At 40.0% G+C, this 20,236-nt stretch overlaps 1 protein-coding gene across 3 annotated transcripts in view; it reads left to right on the forward strand.

Moving 5' to 3' along the window:
- Positions 1-11,545: 11,545 nt before the first annotated feature.
- LOC110532762 (tumor necrosis factor receptor superfamily member 14) overlaps positions 11,546-20,236 on the forward strand; it is a 32,384-nt gene continuing 23,693 nt past the window's right edge. The window contains exons 1-10 of one of the 3 annotated variants that reach the window (XM_036988844.1): positions 11,548-12,506; positions 14,393-14,512; positions 14,840-14,939; positions 15,036-15,161; positions 15,293-15,448; positions 15,609-15,696; positions 15,811-15,992; positions 16,350-16,369; positions 16,608-16,650; positions 16,869-16,909. In XM_036988844.1, coding sequence (XP_036844739.1) covers positions 14,483-14,512; positions 14,840-14,939; positions 15,036-15,161; positions 15,293-15,448; positions 15,609-15,696; positions 15,811-15,992; positions 16,350-16,369; positions 16,608-16,650; positions 16,869-16,894 — 771 coding nt within the window. In that variant the 5' untranslated portion in view covers positions 11,548-12,506; positions 14,393-14,482 and the 3' untranslated portion in view covers positions 16,895-16,909. Of the gene's footprint in view, positions 12,507-14,392; positions 14,513-14,839; positions 14,940-15,035; positions 15,162-15,292; positions 15,449-15,608; positions 15,697-15,810; positions 15,993-16,349; positions 16,370-16,607; positions 16,651-16,868; positions 16,910-20,236 lie in introns of those variants that run through there. The other 2 variants (XM_036988843.1, XM_036988845.1) reach the window with 2 other exon arrangements.

Consider the following 20,236-nt stretch of genomic DNA (forward strand, 5'->3'; position numbering starts at 1 on the left):
GACATGGCCTGTAGCTGAACCAACCTGTCCGTTACTATCTTCCTGGACATGGCCTGTAGCTGAACCAACCTGTCCTTCACTACCTTCCTGGACATGGCCTGTAGCTGGAACAACCTATCCTTCACTACCTTCCTGGACATGGCCTGTAGCTGGAACAACCTATCCTTCACTACCTTCCTGGACATGGCCTGTAGCTAGAACAACCTATCCTTCACTACCTTCCTGGACATGGCCTGTAGCTGAACCAACCTGTCCTTTACTATCTTCTTGGACATGGCCTGTAGCTGGACCAACCTGTCCTTCACTACCTTCCTGGACATGACCTGTTGCTGGTCCAACTGGTTCTTCAGCCTCTGTCTCAACTCATCCTGCTGGCCTTTAGCAGTGATCAGCTCTCCTTCCTTTATGGACAGAGTTCTACACAAGGAACTCACTGTACCTGCAGAGTACAAATACAGTATTGATTGGGATTACATACAATAAGAGTCATCTGTTCAAAGTGTTCGTTTCAGCTATCCAATCCTGTCAGATCTACACCAGTCATAAGGGGGTAGGGGAAAGGAACTAGGGGCAGATTTGGTATTGGGGCTTATCCTCCCAAAGTTTTGGCTCTACAGCTGTGTTTGATACTGTATCTCCATGAGAACACACCAGAATAGATGACATGATTCTTCCTGTCCTCCTCTTAACTCATCAGTTGTTCATTGTTTCTCTCTACTTCTCATCTGTTCAGTAAGTGATACTCTGTCTTCCTCCTCACTGTCCACAGAATTCTCTATCTGAAGAGCTGTGCTTGTGACCATGTTCCAAGACACAGACAAGGCCACCATACAAGATTAGATCAGTTTTAGGTCATATTTCAAAAAATAACATTGCATGCAGCCTTTATATCAATTTCAAATGCTAACAAATTATTAATTCCTAACTCTGTCCAAGTTAACTAAGGGTTAACCTCAGGCTGTGTGGCTTGGTGTTCTGTCTCAGTGAGTTGCTTCTCTGTCCAACAGGGCTAGGAACCCTTCATGTTCAGGACCCAACACAGGGCTGGCCTCTCACCCTGTGGAGCTCCTCTTCTAGTCTGGCTATCTGCTGGCTTTTCTCCTGCTCCTCCTTTTTCACCTCCCTCTGATTCCTGACCTCCTGACAGATGCACTATCAACTCCACCTTCAATACAAAGAAACACACAAGTATGAGTTGACCAAGGTTACTTCAGCTCTGCATTTTCACTTTTTCTATACAATTTTGGCTTTTCATTGGTTTTATTTTAGTGTGACAGGTTTTATATTTAATTATAGATGTGTGTTGTGCTCTGTTGGTTCTGGTATCAGTTTTAGTTTGAACAGTCTAATTCTAGATCTCTGTTGGTTCTGGTATCAGTATTAGTTTGAACAGTCTAATTCTAGATCTCTGTTGGTTCTGGTATCAGTATTAGTTTGAACAGTCTAATTCTAGATCTCTGTTGGTTCTGGTATCAGTTTTAGTTTGAACAGTCTAACTCTAGATCTCTGGTTCTGGTATCAGTTTTAGTTTGAAGAGTCTTGTAACCTGAAGCTTCATGGTTTTACTTTAATTGTTGTTTCTTTTTAATATTGTTTTAGTTTAAATGTTGGTCCACCTTTATGGTTCAAAGGCAGAGGGATAGATGGCGCTGCTATAGTTAGAACGCTGCTGTGGTAATCAGTATATGGCTGTATACACATTAAACCTTATCAAATGGACAAAGGACACAACTTGTTGTTCAGTACATGAGCTGAAATACTCACAGAACTCTGAACTATACAGTACAGAGAAGTTCCTACTTCCTACCTGACCTCTGGCCACGTCCTCATTATGAGAAATGATCAGTTGTCAGCTCCTCCTGAAGCACAGAGATCTCTTGGTCTTTCTTCACCTCTTCAAACTGACAGATCAGTGATTTCCTCCTCTACCATCATTATGTTCTGATCCTTTAAAAAGAGGGGTTACAATACTAGAACTACCGTCAACCTCCAATATGGTGCACACCCCACTGAGCCAAACATATATATTTTTTTTTTCACCTTTATTTAACCAGGTAGGCCAGTTGAGAACAGGTTCTCATTTACAACTGCGACCTTGCCAAGATAAAGCATAGCAGTGTGAACAGACAAAACAGAGTTACACATGGAGTAAACAATAAACAAGCCAATAACACAGTAGAAAAAAAGAGAGTCTATATACATTGTGTGCAAAAGGCATGAGGAGGTAGGCAAATAATTACAATTTAGCAGATTAACACTGGAGTGATAAATGATACTGGTGTGCAAAAGAGCAGAAAAGTAAATAAATAAAAACAGTATGGGGATGAGGTAGATAAATTGGGTCGGCTATTTACAGATGGACTATGTACAGCGATCGGTTAGCTGCTCAGATAGCAGATGTTTAAAGTTGGTGAGGGAAATTAAAGTCTCCAACTTCAGCGATTTTTGCAATTCGTTCCAGTCACAGGCAGCAGAGAACTGGAAGGAAAGGCGGCCAAATTAGGTGTTGGCTTTAGGGATGATCAGTGAGATACACCTGCTGGAGCGTGTGATACGGGTGGGTGTTGCCATCGTGACCAGTGAACTGAGATGAGGCGGAGCTTTACCTAGCATGGACTTGTAGATGACCTGGAGCCAGTGGGTCTGGCGACGAATATGTAGCGAGGGCCAGCCGACTAGAGCATACAGGTCGCAGTGGTGGGTAGTATAAGGTGCTTTAGTAACAAAACGGATGGCACTGTGATAAACTGTAGCTAGTTTTTTGAGTAGAGTATTGGAAGCTATTTTGTAGATGACATCGCCGAAGTCGAGGATTGGTAGGATAGTCAGTTTTACTAGGGTAAGTTTGGCGGCGTGAGTGAAGGAGGCTTTGTTGTGAAATAGAAAGCCGACTCTCGATTTGATTTTGGATTGGAGATGTTTGATACGAGTCTGGAAGGTGAGTTTACAGTCTAGCCAGACACCTAGGTACTTATAGATGTCCACATATTCTAGGTCGGAACCATCCAGGGTGGTGATGCTAGTCGGGCGTGCGGGTGCAGGCAGCGAACGGTTGAAAAGCATTCATTTGGTTTTAATAGTGTTTAAGAGCAGTTGGAGGCCACGGAAGGAGTGTTGTATGGCATTGAAGCTCGTTTGGAGGTTAGATAGCACAGTGTCCAAGGAAGGGCCAGAAGTATACAGAATGGTGTCGTCTGCGTAAAGGTGGATCAGGGAATCGCCCGCAGCAAGAGCAACATCATTGATATATACAGAGAAAAGAGGCGGCCCGAGAATTGAACCCTGTGGTACCCCCAGAGACTGCAAGAGGACTGGACAACATGCCCTCCGATTTGACACACTGAACTCTGTCTGCAAAGTAGTTGATGAACCTAGTGCTAACCACCTCAGATCTGGGTTATCAAAAAAGTGTCAACATGGATGTTTTGATTTCAGACTGGGGGCCAGACCGATCTGTATAAAATTATGTACTTATGTAGTAGGGTCATGTACTATACCTTCCCCCATGTGTCCTCAGCCATAGTTGTACTGGTGAAGTTAGACTTGTTCTGATGTCCCTCACTAGCTGCTCCAGGGTCATCGCCATGTAAATTCCTAAGAAACCTGAAGGAAGGAGAGATGACTAGAAACGATCCGGTTGACCGTTTTGTGTGGATTAATTGTTGGAGTAGAGGACCTTGTGCATTTCAGGTAAAATAACAACTCCATGTTTATATCCCAGGACAAATTAGCTAGCAACAGCAAGCTAGCTAAATGGCAGTAAATGTTTCATGCTTTTCGACCTGTCCCCAAATTAATATAATTGGTTGGGAGTTTGTTTTGATATTTCAACCTGCGTGTTGTGATCGCATTTGGTGTGGGAGGACAAAATCAACATGCGGGCGATGGTGCACTCAGAAGCGCGCGTGCGGTCTGGTCAGTTAGCTTCTAGTAACCTCTTTCCTTCAGGCTGCTTCTTCTTTGAACTTTATATGGCGGTTGACGGTGCATTACCATAACCGACTGGAGTGTGGGCCTCAGTTCATCTTCTAAATCACCCAGGTGGGTATATGCTCCTAAAAACCATGAGGAGATGGGAGAGGCAGGTCTTGCAGCGTGTTAAGCATCACAAATAGAATAAAGTTCTATTTAACGAGGCAAGTCAGTTAAGAACAAATCATTATTTACAATGACTGCCAAACTCTAACCCTGGGTCAATTGTGTGCCGACCTATGGGACTCCTAATCACGGCCGGTTGTGATACAGCCTGAAATCGAACCAGGGTCTGTAGTGATGCCTCTAGCACTGAGATGCAGTGTCTTAGACCACTGCGCCACTCAGGAGTTACACAGACGGTCGCGAGCAGTGTGGGTGCAATGATTGAATAACATGTATGTGTACATATATTTTGCAGTGCTCGTGCACGCGACTTGTCCTGTCTGGTCAGCATGTTTAAAGCATTGCATCGCTGTGCTAGAGGCGTCACTACAACACACGTGCCAATATATCCTCCAAACACCGGCTTCTCTGGCATTATCACTTAAATACACATTCTACAGACCCTGAGTATTCCCTACAATTTTACTTCAGCACCTAGAATAGTTTTTGCTTTAAAAGCCAATATGTATTTCAAATAGTGATTTGCACTAGGGGCATTTATTTGACCTTGGAACATGTTTTAAAACCCATATTTGTTGCAAATGTCACTTAAATATGAAAAAAAAAAAATAGCAATTATTTTTCATATCATGAATAAAAGGTTGACACTTTTCTATTATTAAGTTGGGAACTTTTATTTTGAAAATTGCCGAAATTACTTTTGTTACACTGATCATAAAGTGAACGTAAAACTAGTCCAGGGCCCTACACTACTGCGATCAAATTGATTTATAAATCCCTTTTTACATCAGCCGACGTCAAAGTGCTGTACAGAAACCCAGCCTAAAACCTCAAACAGAAAGCAATGCAGATGTCTAAGCACGATGGCTAGGAAAAACTCCCTAGAAAGGCCATAACCTAGGAAGAAACCTAGAGAGGAACAATGCTGAGGGGTGGCCAGTCCTCTTTTGGCAGTGCCGGGTGGAGATTATAACAGAACATGGCCAAGATGTTCATAGATGACCTGCAGGGTCAGATAATAATCACAGTGGTTGTAGAGGGTGCAACAGGACAGCACCTCAGGAGTAAATGTTAGTTGGCTTTTCATGGCCGATCATTCAGAGTTAGAGACAGCAGGAGGGGGAGACAGAGTCGAAAACAGCAGGTCCGGGACAAGGTAGCACGTCCGGTGAACAGGTCAGGGTTCCATCGCCGCAGGCCCTGTCTGACGATACCCCCGAACAGGGCCAAACAGACAGGATATAACCCCACCCACTTTTCCAAAGCACAGCCCCCACACCAGTAGAGGGATATCTTCAACCACCAACCTACTACCCTGAGACAAGGCTGAGTATAGCCCATGAAGATCTCCCCTAGGGGTTATCCAACCCGGACAGGAAGATCACATCAGTGACTCAACCCACGCACCCCTCCTAGGGACGGCATGAATTTATCACTGCTGAAGTGAAAAGTCATTGTCTCTTGGAGAATGCTGCCTTTTAGTTAGCTTTGCGACAGTATTAGAAATACATTTGTGTTCTTATTCTCCTCAATTAAGTTGGAAAATAGGATGATCGAGCAGCAGTGAGGGCTCAGTCGGAAGACTTCCAGTTTGGTGTGGCGCCATTTCCGTTTTAATTTTCTGGAAGCCTGCTTCAGAGCTTGGGTATTTTCTGTATACCAGGGAGCTAGTTTCTTATGACAAATGATTTTAGGGGTGCGACTGCATCTAGGGTATTGCTCAAGGTTCAATTGAGTTCCCCAGTTAGGTGGTTAACCGATTTTTGTACTCTGACATCCTTGGGTAGGTGGAGAGGGTCTGGAAGGGCAACTAGGAATCTTTGGGTTGTCTGAGAATTTATAGCACGGCTTTTGATGATCCTTGGTTGGGGTCTGAGCAGATAATTTTTTGCGATTGCAAACGTAATAAAATGGTGTTCCAATAGTCCAGGATTATGAGGAAAATATTTACTCCACGGGACAAAACTAGGTCCAGAGTGTGACTGTGGCAGTGAGTAGGTCCGGAGACATGTTGGACAAACCCCACTGAGTTAATGATGGCTCCGAAAGCCTTTGAGTGGGTTTGTGGACTTTCCATGTGAATATTAAAGTCACCAAAAATATGAATTATGCCACAACTACTGCACAAGGTCCAATAGGAACTCGATGTGGAACGCTGTATACGGCCCAGGAGGCCTGTAAACAGTAGCTATACAAAGTGAGAGTTGGCTGCATAGATTACGACTAGAGGCTCAAAAGATAAACGTTTTTTTTGTAAATTGAAATTTGCTATCTTAAATGTTAGCAACACCTCCGCCTTTGCGGGATGTGAGGGAGCTAACTTTTTGAGAACAAATTCAATAATGACAGGAATAGGTCTTTATTCCAGTGAGATTGGTAAAACGAACACCGCCATGTTTAGTTTTGCCCAACCTAGATCGAGGCACAGACACAGTCTCAATGGGGATAGCTGAGCTGACTACACGGACTGTGCTTCTGGCAGACTCCACTACGCTGGCAGGGTGGCTAACAGCCTGCTGCCTGGCCTGAACCCTCATTGTGGAGTTACAGTGCTCTATGTTCATAGATCAGATGAGAGCACCCCTCCAGCTAGGATGGTGTCTGTCACTCCTCATCAGGCCCGTCTTGGTCCTGTTTGTGGGTGAGTCCCATAAAGAGGGCCAATTATCTACAAATTCTATATTTTGGGAGGGGCAGAAAACGCTTTAACCAGCGATTGAGTCGAGACTGCTGTAGAGCTCATCACTCCCCCTAACAGATGGGGCCAGAGACAATTACGCGATGCCGACATCTTTCTAGACGATTTACACGCTGAAGCTATGTTGCGCTTGGTGACCTCTGACTGTTTCATCCTAACATCGTTGGTGCCGACGTGGATAACAATATCCCTATACTCGCCAATTTTAGCTTTAGCCAGCACCATCTTCAGATTAGCCTGGACGTCGGTAGCCCCCTTGTAAACAATGTATGATCACTGGATGATTATTTTAAAGTCTAACACTACGGGTAATGGAGTCACCAGTGACTAGGGTTTTCAATTTGTCAGAGCTAATGGCGGGAGGCTTTGGTATCTCAGACCCCGTAACGAGTGGAGGAGAGACCAGAGAAGACTCGGACTAGTTGCTTAATGGGGAGAACCGGTTTAAAGTTTGTCGGCTGAATGAGCGACACCGGTTGAGCATTTCCTCCCAGTACTCTCTGTACTTATTGGTGACAGACACGGTTTAATCCTTTCCTACACGTAAATTACTCTTGCCTAATGATTGCATCTGAAGCTGGGCATGCAGCACGGCTATCCCCGCCATAAGGTGATCGTTATCCTGTATATTAAGAGTACAGCGACTGCAATTAGAAGGCATAATGTTACGACATAGCTTCGGCTGGTGGAGGTCGTGTAGAAACATGTCCGGGGTGAAAAAAGTCGAGCGAGGGGGGAAATATAAAAGAGTCATTAAAAAGTAAAAACCGGCAGGCAACAAACCACACAGCACGTAAAGAAGTCTACAAGTTGTGACCGGAAATGACGCTGATGTAGCTTACTCGTTACGAAGCTTGAGGAATCAACTTAAAAAAAAAAAAAATCATAACAGATCAACAACTTACATTGATTGCTACATCATACAAAACAGAACACAGGTATTAACAAAAAAATACTGAAACATACAACAAATCAATGACATAATAAAATATAAACAATTCTAGTGCATAAATGTTATTCTTGTTATTCACTAGGGTTAATGTTTTAATAAGTTACATTCAATCAAATGTGTAATTTTGGAATTTGTGTATAGTATTTGGCAACAAGAATACATTTTAAAAAACAATCATTTCAATGGTCTTGTTATCATTGCAATAGTAACATTATTCTATCCTTCATGTCAAAAACATGGGTAGTGTTCATAATGGTAAAGTGTTCTGCAAGGTTTTCCCAAAATTCTGACACAAATTTACATTCAAAGAACAAGTGAGACAGATTCTCACCTTTTTCACAGAAAACGCAGATATCATCCATCAATAGCCACATTTGGATAACACAAAATATATCCATGTAATTCTATGTCAAATTAAAGTGCACTTCCTTACATTTGTTTGGTATACACTATTTGTAAGGCCTTAACCATGGGTTTTTTTCCAGACAATGTCAGGAATAAACATGTTCCAGAAATATTCCTCTCTGTGTAACTTGGTTTTGTGAATGGAGAATTTGTCTTATATATTTATTACAACAAGATCTCAAGTAAGCCCACGCCAATCTGAGTTCTGGATAAACTGTGTGATCATTACCAAAGCTAAGATGAGTTTTCATTAGTGTAGTTAGACCACTGGTAACGAACGGCTTTGATCACATAAATAAACTCTGAAAGGTATTGGAAACTGTTTCAATGTTATAAATTGTTCATATGTAAGAAAATTACCCCTGTTGTCAAACATCAAGAACAAAGTCGTTATTCCTCTCATGCCAGCTGGGGTAGAACAATGACGTATTCCTTACAGTTATGTCTGAATTATTCCACAAAAGGGCTTTGTGGGGAAAAATTGTGCAGGAAACATTTCAGGCCATTAAAGCTTGTTGGTGAAACCTAGCCAATTTAGCGGGTGATCTTTCAGGAATATAATTACGTTTCAGTAAAAATTGAAGACCACCCAACTTATTAAACACATTATTTGGAATGAAATACCATATTGAGTCAGTATTGATAAAAACATATTTTCAACCAGTTAATCTTGATAGTGTTATGTCAAAATCCAACACTTCCAGACCTCCTTCAGCTCTTTTATTAGAGGACTGACGGTTTTTAGTTTGACTTATTTTTCCAGATGAAGTCAAGAAAGGTCTTTTTGATCTCTTTACAAGTAGAAGGATTTACAAATAAAGACAATGAGGGGTACACAAAACGAGACAGCCCTTCTGCCTTGGACAGAAGTACTCTCCCAAGTATAGAAAGATCTCTTTGTAGCCAATTATTAAATATATTCTTAATTTTAGGAGAAATTCAAATGTCTGACTACGTGGTGTTTTGACAGATCCCTAAATATTTAACACAGTCCTTTACAGGAATATATTTTCTTTCTTTATCAGAGTCAAATAAAGGTAAGATTTCACATTTTAGAGACATTCAGTTTTAATCCTGATGCAATAGAAAATGTGCGACCTGGTCTTTGTCTCTTAAAAAAAGAGTAGTATCATCAGCCAGTTGGGAAATTTTGATTTCTTTGTTAAATGGTTAAGCCGTACAGATTTGCATTATTCAGAATATCTAGAGATAGAAGTTCAACAACCAAAATGACAATAAATGGCGAAATTGGGCATCCCTGTCGTACACTTCTGTTGATACTGAATCTTTTGGCAGTATTAAGGTTTAACACAGAACTATTTTATATCTTTGAAAAAACATGCGAATGACTTCGATATAATTTTCACAGAATCCAAAAAGTTTAAGTGACCTAAAGAGAGATTCATCTTCAATTGTGTCAAAGGCTTTACAGAAGTCCAAAAATAAGACAAATGCATCTGAGTCCATTGCATCTTAATAATCTATTAGGTCCAAGACTAAACGAATGTTAGAGTTCATGTCACGGCCCTTCATAAATCCTGTTCGAGTCTCATTTATAATGGTATCTATTCCTTTAATCTTTTCAAATAAAGCAGAGCAATCAACATTTAATAAAGTAATTGGTCTCCAATTGTCAATGAGAGAAGGGTCTTTATCAGGCTTCGGAATCAATGAAATAAGGCCCTGTTTCATAGTGGAGACCATTTCACCATTTTAATGCAATCTTGAAACATGTTAAAAATAGTGTCTTCTAGTAACTCAAACTGTCTACAGAATTCAACTGACAGGTCATCCGGGCCAGGTGATTTCCCTTTTTTCATTGACACAGGTGAATCGCAAACTGAGTGGAAATCATCCTCAATTACAGGGACATTAATTCTGAATGTGGCAGATGTAGCTTTCCCAACCACCTTCCTGAAATTGTGAGTTGTAAAGGTTTCACAAAAATAATTTTACGAATGTTATTGTAATGGGATCTTTGCATAAAACATTCATTTTGAGTGCAGTTATAGATTTTTTTTGTAGTTTCTCTTTTCAAGTGCAAAAAAAGTCACTAGTGTTTCTTTCCCACTCTTCAATCCATTTTGCTCTTGACTTTACAAAGGCATCCGTTGCCAGGTCTGTGTAAAGTTGTTCTAGTTGTAAAAACTTAAATACAGACTCTCCAACTTGAGTTTTCTAAAGAAAGGTAATCTGTCAAGCTTGCTCATCAACTCCTTTTCTCTAAGGTTATTTAAGTGCATCAGCTCTTTGGCACGTTTAATGGCAACAACTCTGACTTTATATTTGAAAAATTGCCAAATACTTCCATGACCCAAGACTTTACTTGCAAAACAATTTGATGTTTCCAACGAGAGTAGGATCTTTAAGTGTGTTTAATCTCCAATATCCTCCAGTACCTTTTTTAGATTTTTTTTTAATAGCTTGCAAGTTCAGGGAAATCAAGTGATCAGAAAAGGGAGTCAACTGATGATCTACATCTATAACAAAATGGGAGAAATTAGGAATAATCTATTCTAGATTTACGTGACATAGTTTGGTTGGTCCAGGTATAACCCTTTGTATCCGGATTGAAATAATGCCAGGCATCATCAACAGAGATCCTTGCATAATGTAGTGATGATATTGCTATTTTGAAGGCTTTGACTCGTTCTAGGAGGAAAACGATCAACAGATGCATCAGGTGTTTAATTAAAATCCCTTGAAATAATTAGAAACGCCTCTGAGTATTTGTTGCATAAATCCTGTACTTTTCTGGTAAATTGGGTAAAAAGGGTCTTATTAGGAGCATGTGAGTCATGTCCATATACATTACAGATGATGAAAATAAAATTGTCAAGTTTAACAGTTACTATGACCCATCTCCCATCCTGTGAAGATGTGGATTCTAGAATGTCACCTTTAAATTTGTGAATGTGTCAGTGTCAAAACACCAGAATGATTTGATCCATGACTGAAATAGACCATATCTCCCCATTGTGATTTCCAAAATTTCAAATCACTTTCACCCGAAATGAGTTTCCTGCGTTTACAATATAAAAATAAGGCTTTCCTTTTTGTAAGATCTCTCAAACCCCTAGCATTCAGACCAAGGATATTGAGTGAGTTGAAAACTACCTCCTGCATTTAAAAAAAGAAAGAACAAATTAGATAAAATAAGTGGTAATGTGAACAATAAAACAGTGAACCTTGAGAGGGATTACTCCGACGGAAAATTACGCACAGCTGAGGTAGCGGTGGTTAACAGCAAAAATATGTTAATTTCCTTTTCTTTTTTTGGCAAGTGTTCATAGGTTAATTTAGTTCATGCCGTACTACCATGAGTAAATGTACTCACAGTTCCAGTTCGGTTAATGTCAGAGTTACCCAGTAATCATTATTTTTTTCGATAAACGCGTGTGGGCCCTTGAACCCAGCCTTCTTTTCCTCTTGTCGTGCCTTGCCTTCTGTATAAGCGGCCACACTTTCTCCCTGGCAGCCTTATCCTGCGGTATCAGAGCCTCTTTGATGCGGAGCTTCTTCTCGTCCAGAAACGTGTTCCCCTTGGTCATTTTCCAGATTATGTCCCTGTAATGGCGCATAGTTAAGCGCAAAATGATATTGCGAGGTGGTCCATCATATCTTCGTTTCCCAAGTCGATCACGTCTCTTAGCTTGTCTTTGATGCACGGAGTCACCTTTCCCAGGATATTAATGACTGCTTCCCTAATATTCCTCTACCTCTTTTACACCTTGGATTTTCAGATTCCACCTGCGAAAGTACCTTTGAAGTTCAGCTACATTCTCACAGGTCATTATTTGGGGGTTGCAGTTTCTAAAACTCATTCTCTAGGAACGTTATATTTTCCTCGTTTTCGCTCACAATTTTGTGAAGCTGACTGACAGTTTCTGACAACTGATCGATCTGGATTGGATTGCAGAGAAAAGTTCAGACATGGAAATGTCTTACTTTTTTCACCGGTGGATTTTTAATTGGAGTCTGAGGTAAAAAGGTCGCAGGACTTTCGTCCTGGTCTGTTTTGTTCTTTCTCTTGCTTGAGCTCGCAGCATCTTGTGTATCCATGCTGCTTTGGTTCTCGTCGTGGCCAGCTAGCATGTCTGCCGTCTTCTGTGAGGCTTGGATATTCCGTTTATTATTGTCTTTCTGTCGTGTTCTTCCAATTCAACTTGACAAAAACGAAATCTAAACTTATCCTATGCCGCTAAAACAAGTTGTAGTTAGTTTCTTTCAACAGTGATAGCCAATGAAAGACTGTTAAAACCACTTAACCCTCAATGTTGCTTTGACAAGCGAGAGAACACGCCCTCAGCGACGCCATCTTGGACATCCTGAGGAATCTACTTCGAGACTGTGGTAATATAAATATGACGTATTTACGTAGAAATAACCTACTTTACATGTTCCGCGTTGTAGCATAACATTAAGAATAGTGTATTTTCATATTGATGAATGATTGTGTAATTTTACTACAACGAATAGGCAGGCCTACGCTATGCTGTTTTCTCGCTTTCGTTTTCAACATACTGTTTCTTCTACCTCTGCATCTCCCGTAACTCTTCTGATTTTAAAAGTGCGCTGCTAAAACTCACACGAATTGTCACAGTTCTTGAAATATTAAACGCTATGGCCTTGTCATTATTCATGAATTCTTTCTTGTTTGATTGCAACTGAATAAACCGACAAAATAATATAAGGAACACAACATCACATGATTGCCAGTCAGCAGCCCAGACAGACTTTGCCCTGGTGTGGTGGTAGAATGGTTGCGAAACACACCAAACAGACCAGGGGCCTCATTTATAAACCGTGTGTATGTAAAAACAACTGACCCCAAAACATGCACACTTTCACTGCGGCACATAGAATAGTTGTTGCTCTAAAAGCCAGTATGTATTCCATATACAGTGAGTTTATTTGTGGTGAATAATGGGGGAATAGAGTGAGTTTATTTGTGGTGAATAATGGGTGGAGTTAAAGGCCATCAACACTGTATTTATTTAAGCAGGGAGTCATGCTGAGACAATGGTCTCTTTTGCAGATGAGCCCTGCATGAACATCAATCAATAACAATTACACAATACATGAAAAGCAAACACAAAAATCTACCTGATGATGATTTCAGCAACCATATTAACTGTCAAATATTGACCCATCAGTGCAGATGAAAGGGGTGGAGAGAATAGATCCTCAAAACAACATTTTATAAATAATTGACTAGGAAATAGATGCCTATGTAATTATTTTAAAATGAAAAGATTAACTAAATAGATTCTCTTCTAACTAATGGCAAATGATTGCATTTTGTTATTAACCTTATTGTTATGAATAAACCTGTCCATCATATCCCCCCCATTTGCACACAATACTAGTCTGCTTGCCTATTTTCAATGCTATACTTCACCAACTAGAAACTTTGCATGGTCTAAAGTTTGTGGGAAGGTGAGCACATTTTCATGTCAAGTTCAGATTTTATAAATTACAATTTTTGTTTTAAAACTGTCACACGCAGGTTTTATGGTCCATTTTGTACATATTAACGGTTTATAAATACCGGTTTTGAAAAATTCCGCATTAGTTGGACATTTTCTCAATCTAAAAGGCACAACCTAGATTGGAGCCAATGCCTTAAGTAGTTGAACATGTTATTACTTCAACCTCGTGAAAAGTGACAAATTCACACGTTTTCATTTGTCAAAAACAATTCTATATCGAAAGAGGGCCTTTGAGTTGATATTTTGCACATGCGCAGTTCAGCTCTACGACCGTTACACCCGATGACGTGTTTCTACGCATGAGTTTGGCAAGCCAAAGTAGCCATGACATCGCCTACAATTGTGATCGAGGATTTCTATTGGTGAATCAGTTTGTCTGTTCATACTGTGCTGTCTTTGGTAGAATGGACTTTACTCAATCTACAAGGCTATTCTCAAATAATATACAATATACAAAGCATTCTCTAATAATAATTTTCCAATTTCTGTTTCACACTTCTCAGACGAGCTTATTAAACTTTTTTCTGTTATTTAATTCGGCAAGATCATCATTTACAAAAATAAAGGTAATTTTTTATTATGATTCAGTAAACTTTTAGTCACCACCATCAATGTGAATAACTCAGGGGTAGCCAGCCAACGTACATTATTATATTTATTAACTGCGCAGTGTATGCAATATTTAAGCAGAATATAAGAGCTATTCTTACTATACAGTGCATGTACTAAAATACATTAAGTCAACAGGTGTGTTCATCTCAATACTTCAAAACTCCTAAACACGTCACAAATCTGGTACGTGGGTCTTTCCAGTGAGTTGGGGAAGAATGAGGAACCATGGCACAGTTTGAAAGCCTGATATGGACTGTAAGAGAAACATTTCTGACTTGCACATTTTGTGGCTTTGAGTCTTTTTACTAGCCTTGTACGCCGTGAAACAGAATGTAAACTCATGAGATCAGGATGGTTTGTACGAGGCTCTTTTCACGCAACAGAAATTCCTGGCACCAAACAGTGTGCTCAATTCACAGTACGACACCACATTTACAAAAGCCAGTTTAAAAAATAGTTCTATATAATTACATATTTGAATAGTGAATATTTTAGTTAGGAAAATTAACTTGTTCTGTAAGTTTTATGAATACACATCAGTTTCAATTTGAGTGAATAATGTACTTCTTTCTCTACTTCCAGATACCTATTATATTGGTGCTTGAAAGCATTGGATCCTGTATTGCATGTGGTAGAGCTGAGTACAGAATAAGGGATGAATGTTGTCCCATGTGTTCACCAGGTAAGGACCCTCTCTTTACATCATATGATTCACCAGACGTCAATACATCATCAACACTAACAGAAAAACATGACATTGTGATTCTCTTTTCCCCAGGAAATCGTGTACATAGGCATTGTACTGAATTCACCAGTACCAGCTGTGTGCCCTGTGTTGATTCTACTTTCCTTGATGAGCCCAATGGTCTCATAAAATGCAAAGTGTGTACCAACTGTGATCCAGGTAAGAGTGGTGCTGTGTGTCTGTACCAAAACCCAGACACAAACACTGATATGTTAGTCTGTGTTGTTATGCTATGAGGATATGTCAGTTGTCATCTACATCAGATAATAGATGCCATGTTTTCTCTCTAGGTTTGGGTTTGAAGGTAAAGCAGCCATGTACACCTTCATCAGACACTGTCTGTGGGACACTGGAGGGGTTCTACTGTCTAGACCCAACTAAGGATGGTTGTAGAGCAGCCCAGAGACACAGCGGCTGTGAACCTGGTCAATACATCAGTCACACAGGTTGGTCTTCTGTCTCACTCATTACACTAATTGTGTTGTCATAATTCAATTGAGTCAAGTTGTTATCTTCAGTGTGAACAATCATTACAGTTTATGGAATTAAAAATAAAGGGGGGAACAAATGCGATTTTCATTCATATTTCAACATGTATTTCTGCAGGAACAACATCTACAGATACTGTGTGTGCTATCTGCCCTGATAAAACTCATTCAGATGGATCATTAACATCTTGTCAACCACATACAGAGTAAGTGTGGACATGTATTAGTTAGTTCAAAAGGTTATTCCCCTGAAGATATAAATACATTAATATACTCAAATAGAAACTTTAAAAAACATACCTCTGTTTTGTCTTTAACAGATGTGAATTCTTGGAAATTAAACCAGGAACTCCTTTTTCGGATTCAGAATGTGGAGTATCCTCACTTCCCACAGTTGAAATCATAGCTGGTGTTCTGATAGGTGTTCTATTTTTTCTGACCATAGCTGGTGTTTGTTTATTTATGAGAAGAAGAAAAATGGTGAGAACAAGACAAAACATAGGTAAGATGACTGGAATTGTATTTGTACCATTCATTGTTTTTTTTAACCTTTATTTAACTAGGCAAGTCTGTTAAGAACAAATTATTATTTTCAATGATGGCCTAAGAACAGTGGGTTAACTGCCTGTTCAGGGGCAGAACGACAGATTTGTACCTGGTCAGCTCGGGTTTGAACTTGCAACCTTCCGGTTACTAGTCCAACTCTCTAACCACTAGGCTTTCATTGCCTGTGATATTCAGTTTACTCTGTGAATGCTACATGTTCTCATATAATATATATATATATATATATATATTTGTTATCGTCATGGTTACATGGTATGTTTATTACAATAGTGAACATCTGTCTTTTTTACAGCCCATCAAATACCTACACAGGTATGTTTGGAAATCTATGAATATCTTTCATCACATTGTACTACTTTGTGCTTTCTTCTGTGAAACTTGAATTTATTGAGCCAGTTTCCCAGACAGAGATTACACCTAGTTTTGGAATAAAAAGCACTTTAAAATGGAAAATCTTTATTGAATGTGCTTCTTAGTCCAGGACTGAGAGTAATCTCTGTCTGGGAAACTGGCCCAATGTGTTTTACTAATTACTGTTTCTATCTGATAGGCATCCCCAGATCAGGAAATATCAATGCTGCCTGGGGGAAACGGTAAGGCACACCTTCAAGGTTTTCTAAATATGTGCACAGAGTAGTTGGAGTTAAAAGAATTTCAAACATATTCATAAGTAAATGTATATGGTATATAACTTCATCAATGCTAAGACCAATGATATGATACAAGAATATAGGACAAGCTATTGTACTACAAAACATTGTCCAGGATGTAAATGAATTACTGATAAATTACAAATGACTTCTCTCCCCAGATTCGAGCCCCCGTCACAGCCAGTGACTCTGCATTCTGTAATCTGTGTTCCACTGGCTGGCTGGTCCAGCCATCTATAGTGTATCTTAACACTACATGTTAAATGTGGTATTGTAGAATCTGGTTGATTTAAAAACAGGATTCTACAGCACATTCAATTGTAGTGTAAAGAAATTAAACACAACCTCCAGTAATTAGAATTACTTCTAGACACTTGTTGGGAGAGGACCACTGTGTCTTTGTATCACATGGGGATCACATGGGGATGTTCAGTTCATCAGCCTGAACTGTCCCCACTTGGGTCACTGAATAGCTAGCTTTTCATGTGGGCACCACTGGTAAGATGCTTCGGAAGGGTGGTCACACATCAGCTTCTGCCTACAGCCTGTTCTAAAATGGAAAGGAGCATGTGATGAGTATAAATTAGCTTCACCTTGCTAGGTAACAGATTCAGTAGCTGAGAACCCTCAGCTCTGCCCAGGGGAAATTCAAATGTGTATAACTTCAGGACCACAACATCTATGTCAGCCCAGACTATGGAACTCCAAATGGGACTTGATAATATCTTGAGACACATATTACTGGATACTGGTGCAGGATGCAGCGTTCACTTGGGGAAGGTTCCCCAGAAATTAAAGAACATCAAACATGGTTAAATGGATAACTTTACACTACAAGAAAATCAAGATCACGCTCATAGAAGTAGACGAGGACATCAACAAACAGATACAACTTTACTATAGACTGTATGGATCACAGAAGGGTGAAAAGACAATATTTCAGGAACTATCCTGAACGGCTTCCACGCCATCTCACATTAAAATTCAGAATAAGTATTGTAGAAGAGTGCAGGTCCACTCTGTCCCCTGTGGTGTCCCCCACCCGGTTCATCCTCTGCCTACTTCCACTTGGCCATGTAGTCAGATGACATGCTCTTACACAGTTTTGCGGATGACATGCATGTCCACATCAAAATGGCCCCAAATCCCTCAAAGTACATGCTTGGTTAAAGCTCAACATTCAAAAACATGTAACAAGCTGTCCTTCAGGGGGCAGTCTGGGGGTGTTTGGCTCCAGGAGAAGAGAACACCGCCTGGATGATCTTCAATCTCAGCCTCTTATGCTAGAAGACATGACATAAACTCTTTATGAATCCTTCATTATGTATGCCTTACTATTAATGCCTTGCATGATTGTTATAGAAATGTTTGTGGTCATACGCACATCCTTCAAAACTTACAGTACCAGTCAAAAGTTGACACACCTAGTCATGTTTTTTTCTTTATTTTGACTATTTTCTACATTGTAGAATAATAGTGAAGACATCGAAACTATGAAATGACACATATGGAATCATGTGTTAACCAAATTTAATTGTATTTTAGATTCTTCAAAGTAGCGACCCTTTGCCAGCTTTGTAAACTCTTGGCATTCTCTCAACCAGCTTCACCTCAAATGCGTTTCCAACAGTCTTGTTGGCTGCATTTCCTTCACTCTGCGGTCCAACTCATCTCAAACCATCTCAATTGGGTTCAGGTCAGGTGATTGTGGAGGCCAGGTCATCTGATGCAGCACTTCATCACTCTCCTTGGTCGAATAGTCCGTATACAGCCTGGAGGTGAATTGTCCTGTTAAAAAACAAATGATAGTCCCACTGAGTGTATTGTTGTGGTAGCCATACTGGTTAAGTGTACCTTGAATTCTAAATAAACCACACATGTGGGAACCACACATGCAGAGATCATCCGCTCACCTACTCTGAGTCTCACAAAGACACGGAGGTTGGAACAAAACATTTCAGATTTGGTCTCATCCGACCAAAAGACTGATTTCCACCGGTCTAATGTCCATTGCTCGTGTTTCTTGAACCAAAGAAGTCTCTTCTTATTGGTGTCCTTTATTAGTGGTTTTTTTTGCAGTAATTTGACCATGAAGGCCTCATTCACGTAGTCTCCTCTGAACAGTTGATATGAAGATGTGTCTGTTAAACTATGTGAAGCATTTATTTGGCCTGCAATTTCTGAGGCTGGTAACTCTAATGCACTTATCCTCTGCAGCAGAGGTAACTCTGGGTCTTCCTTTCCTGTGTCGGTCCTCATGAGAGCTAGTTTCATCATAGCGCTGAAAGTTTCTTCTAGTGCAGTCGAGAAAACCATTCTAAATGTTCCGTATGGACTGTTTTTCTTTGCTTATTTGAGCTGTTTTTACCTTGCCGTTCTTTACCAAATAGGGCTATCATCTGTATACCACCCATACCTTGTCACAACACAACTGATTGGCTCAAACGCATTAAGAAGGAAATAAATTCCACAAATTAACTTTTAACAAGGCACACTCCAGGTGACTACCTCAGGAAGCTGGTTGAGATAATGCCAAGAGTGTGCAAAGCTGTCATCAAGGCAAAGTGTGCCTACTTTGAAGAATCTCAAATATAAACTATATTTGGATTTGTTTAACACTTTTTTTGGTTACTATGTGATTCCATATGTGTTGTGTCATAGTTTGTACAATAATAGTGAAGACATCCAATGTAGAAAATAGTAAATATAAAGAAAAACCCATGAATGAGTAGGTGTGTCCCAACTTTGGACTGGTACTGTAGGTGCTGGCCTAATAAAGTCTAGATAAAAAGGATTGAACTGTTGTCATTAAAGGTGGTATTAATTAAGGAGCATATACAGTGTCCAGGCCTTTCTGTTCTTTTTATAACTACTTCATTGGTAACCACATTGGTTACTAGATCATTGCTTACGGTGACAGCATGATAAGGATGACTATGAATAAGGAGTGAGGTCAGTCATACCCTGGTCTGTACTCCAGATGACTATGAATGAGGAGAGCGATCAGTCATGATGTATTTTGGTGAAATTAAAAACTTTGCAAGGCTTCTCTCTAAGAACCACAAAAACCTGACTCAAGCAGAAAGAGGAGTAACCATGTTTCAGACTGGAAATGTAGGGGTTGGAACATTTTTGTTCTGTGGTTAGAAAGAGTGTTTTTTCAAGTTTCACTTCAACTTCAACTTTGTCTTATTGTAACAGTCACAAACACAGCAAGTTTCCAACCACACACAGTAGATATGCTGTATTATATTCTAGTGTACATTATAAAGACACACAAGTATTTAGGTTTCCTAACCATGAGCCAGGTTGTCTCCTTAAGAGGAAGTGTCACGTGTAAACAAAGTTATCTGATTAAGTAACAGGGAAGGTGTGTCCCAACCTGCCTCAGGGTGTCATTCTTCTCCTCCAGCATCACCATGAGTTCCTCATTGGTTTTCCCATCACATAACCAGGTGAACTGAAAGTAAAGGTGGGTCATAGAGAAGCCACATTAAATTATTGAGGTGTCCTTGATTTAGCTTGTGTG

This window comes from Oncorhynchus mykiss, chromosome 9, assembly GCF_013265735.2.
Source record: "Oncorhynchus mykiss isolate Arlee chromosome 9, USDA_OmykA_1.1, whole genome shotgun sequence".
Lineage (NCBI taxonomy): Eukaryota > Metazoa > Chordata > Actinopteri > Salmoniformes > Salmonidae > Oncorhynchus > Oncorhynchus mykiss.